The sequence below is a fragment of the Aquarana catesbeiana genome, linkage group LG06 (genome assembly GCF_042186555.1).
Source record: "Aquarana catesbeiana isolate 2022-GZ linkage group LG06, ASM4218655v1, whole genome shotgun sequence".
In the NCBI taxonomy this organism is placed as follows: domain Eukaryota; kingdom Metazoa; phylum Chordata; class Amphibia; order Anura; family Ranidae; genus Aquarana; species Aquarana catesbeiana.
The window spans coordinates 7,680,518-7,683,507 of record NC_133329.1 but is presented as its reverse complement, the minus strand read 5'-3'; the positions used below and the strand labels follow the sequence as shown (position 1 = coordinate 7,683,507).

The 2,990-nt window shown below is 44.0% G+C and overlaps 1 protein-coding gene across 1 annotated transcript; it reads right to left on the bottom strand.

Annotated features, from left to right (window-relative positions):
* On the bottom strand, positions 1-939 carry LOC141147458 (olfactory receptor 5AR1-like). The gene has a single exon (XM_073634695.1). It carries the CDS (start codon positions 937-939, stop codon positions 1-3), a length of 939 nt encoding a protein of 312 aa, XP_073490796.1.
* Between the last annotated feature and the right edge of the window lie 2,051 nt (positions 940-2,990).

Below are 2,990 nucleotides of genomic sequence, written 5' to 3'. Positions count from 1 at the left end.
CTACCTGTATTTTGGCAGTGAGTTCTTCCTGAAAACCCTTTGAAATGCTGTTTTGAAATCCTGGTTCCTCAGACTGTAAATGAGAGGATTGAGGAGAGGAAGGATCACTGTGTAAAAGACGGACACAATTTTGTCACCAGAAAAATGATGATGAGCACTTGGTCCAAAATAGTTTAACATAATGGAGCCATAATACATAAACACCACTGTCAGGTGAGAGGTACAAGTAGAGAAAACTTTACTTCTATTTCCCTTAGATTGTATATTAAGAACAGTTTTGATTATATAGACATAGGGCAGAAAGGTCAGTGTTATAGTCCCAGCTGAAAGAAAGCTACCCAAAATAAAGATGAGCAGAATATTGATGTAGGTGTCACTGCAGGAGATCCGAAATAATAGGGGAAGGTCACAGAAGAAGCTTTCTATAATATCTGATCCACAAAATGTTAATTTGAAGGCATGAAGTGTGTGAACCAAAGACTGGGTAAAGCTGAAACACCACACAATGGACACCAACTGTACACACACTTTCCAACTCATGGTCTGTGTGTAATGTAATGGCTGACAAATGGCGGTATATCGATCATAGGACATGACAGATAACAGAAAAATTTCACAACCGGCAAAATAAATAAGAAAGAAGACTTGGGTTATACAAGCCTGTATGGAAATTGTCTTTGTCTTGGTGTGAAGATCAAATAACATTCGTGGGACAGTTAATGAGGAATAACAAAGGTCCAAACCAGCCAGGTTCCCAAGGAAGAAATACATAGGAACATGGAGGTGAGAGTCAGTGACTATGAGGACAATAATCAGAAAATTCCAGATTATTGTCAGAAGGTAGATGAGAAGGAAGAAGAGAAAAAAAGGAAGCTGGAGATGAGGAAGGTCAGACAGTCCAGCGAGGAGGAATTCCTTCAAAATTGTCTGATTTCCCATTCCAATATATTTACCAATATTTTACTTATTTATTTTAAGTTGGAAAAAAGTAAATCTTAAATATGTTTCAGCTTTTGATCATCAACAACACTACAGAAATACTTTACAGTAATTTCGATTTTTTTAATTTATTCTTGTTTAAAAACCTGCAGATACAATACAATTTACTTTATTCTGTGACTTAAAGGAAGACTTGATTTGTGGCAATCTAAAATAATGAAGAGAGAAATTATATCAGCAAAAGTTAAGAAGTTGACTGAAATTATGCACAGAAAACATGAATTGGTTCCTTGATACTATTCACCACTGAAACCCCGACAATCTCCTGTGGAGTCCCTCAGGGTTCACCCCTGTGGCCAGTGCTATTCAACATCTACATCCGCCCACTCCTCAAAATCATCAAAAAATCGAACCTCTGCTTCCACTTTACGCTGACGACACCCAAATCTACTTTCGCATCACCGGACAAAAAGACCACCATCAGCAATTAGAGAAATGCCTCACTTTGATAGATGACTGCATGACCATTAGCTCCCTCAAACTCAACGGGTCAAAAACAGAACTTTTGCTCCTACACGCTAACCAAAATCCCAAAACCAAGACTCCATGGACACCTCCCACCATCCTTGGACAGACCATCTCTCCGAGCTCCATTGCCAAGAGTCTCCGAGTTGTCAGAAAAGACAATGGATGCACAAATAGGATCAGTAGTTAGCAGATATCACCATCTCCTCCGCCTGCTACACAGACTCATCCCCTTCATCCCAGAAAAGGACAAAGCAGCAGTAGTTGGAACAATCATCAATTCCCGACTCAACTACGCAAACTCGCTCTACATAGGATTACCACAATATCAGCTTGCGCGCCTACAGGCCATCCAAAACGCGGCGGCAAGACTGCTAACAGGAAAAAAACCCTGGGAGTCCATTTTCCCATCCCTGAGGAGCCTACATTGGCTAACCGTAAAGAATCGGTTAACGGACAGCGCATGCGCGGCAGATTCAAGATGGCCACCAGCATCTGAAGCTCCGCGCCATCACAGCCTTCTCCGTTCCCCGAGAGCTGACAGAGCGCTCATCAGACCATTTCAACAGCACTGCAGGGTAGGGGAAACCCCCGGGAAGCCTCCTATGTCCTCGGGCACCGCCAGAAAGAACCTCACTGGCCAGATGGCAGCCGCGAGCGGACCCCTCAGCTATGCCAAGATGGCCGCCGCTAATCCGAACCGCAGCATGGCTGTTTCTGCTGAAGGTTCTATAGCAGACCAGGACATCCTCTCTCCACATACACCAGGTATTGTGCACGGCCCACAGCACCAGGATCACTCACCAGCAACCACCGAATCACTCCTTCTAAGCCTGCAAACCGGATTACCATCAACCCCCATGATGGATCCACAGACAGGCCGACACCCCCACAGACTTCCCCTCCATGATGGAAGCTTTTGCTCTCATGTTTTCAAAAAGCCTAGCTCAGAATGCAGCTCAAATTACATCCTCCGTTCATGCTGATATGCAGCAGTTTGGCCTCAGATTAGACTATATTGAACAAAAAGCAGACTAAGCTGGGGCTCGCATTAACCAGAATACAGTGCAAATTCAAGAAATGCAGGATCAACTCGAGACAGCCTTTGCGAAGATAGACGATCTCGAAAACAGATCGAGACGTTACCACTTCAGGGTACGGGGGCTCCCGGAAGCCGAACAAGAGGTATAGTCTGCGGTCAAGGACCTTATCAAAGATCTCATTCCAGGAATCCCTGAACACCGCCTGGAGCTGGATAGGGCTCACAGAGCGCTACAACCCACACGCAAAGATGGCCTCCCAAGAGACATAATTGTAAAACCTCATTTTTATGCCATGAAGGAGGAAGTTATGCGGAAAGCCAGAAACATGAAGGAATTATCTATTCACGGACATAAAATTCAGACTTTTGCAGATCTGTCCCCCTACACAGTCCAAAGGAAGAGATCTCTTAAACCATTGCTACTATTGCTGCAAGAGAAAGATATTCCCTACAGGTGGTCATTTCCTCTGAGACTAAACTTCAC

What these genes read in the sequence shown, in the direction of transcription:
- LOC141147458 (XM_073634695.1), bottom strand. Translation starts at nt 939, where the DNA reads ATGGGAAATCAGACAATTTTGAAGGAATTCCTCCTCGCTGGACTGTCT.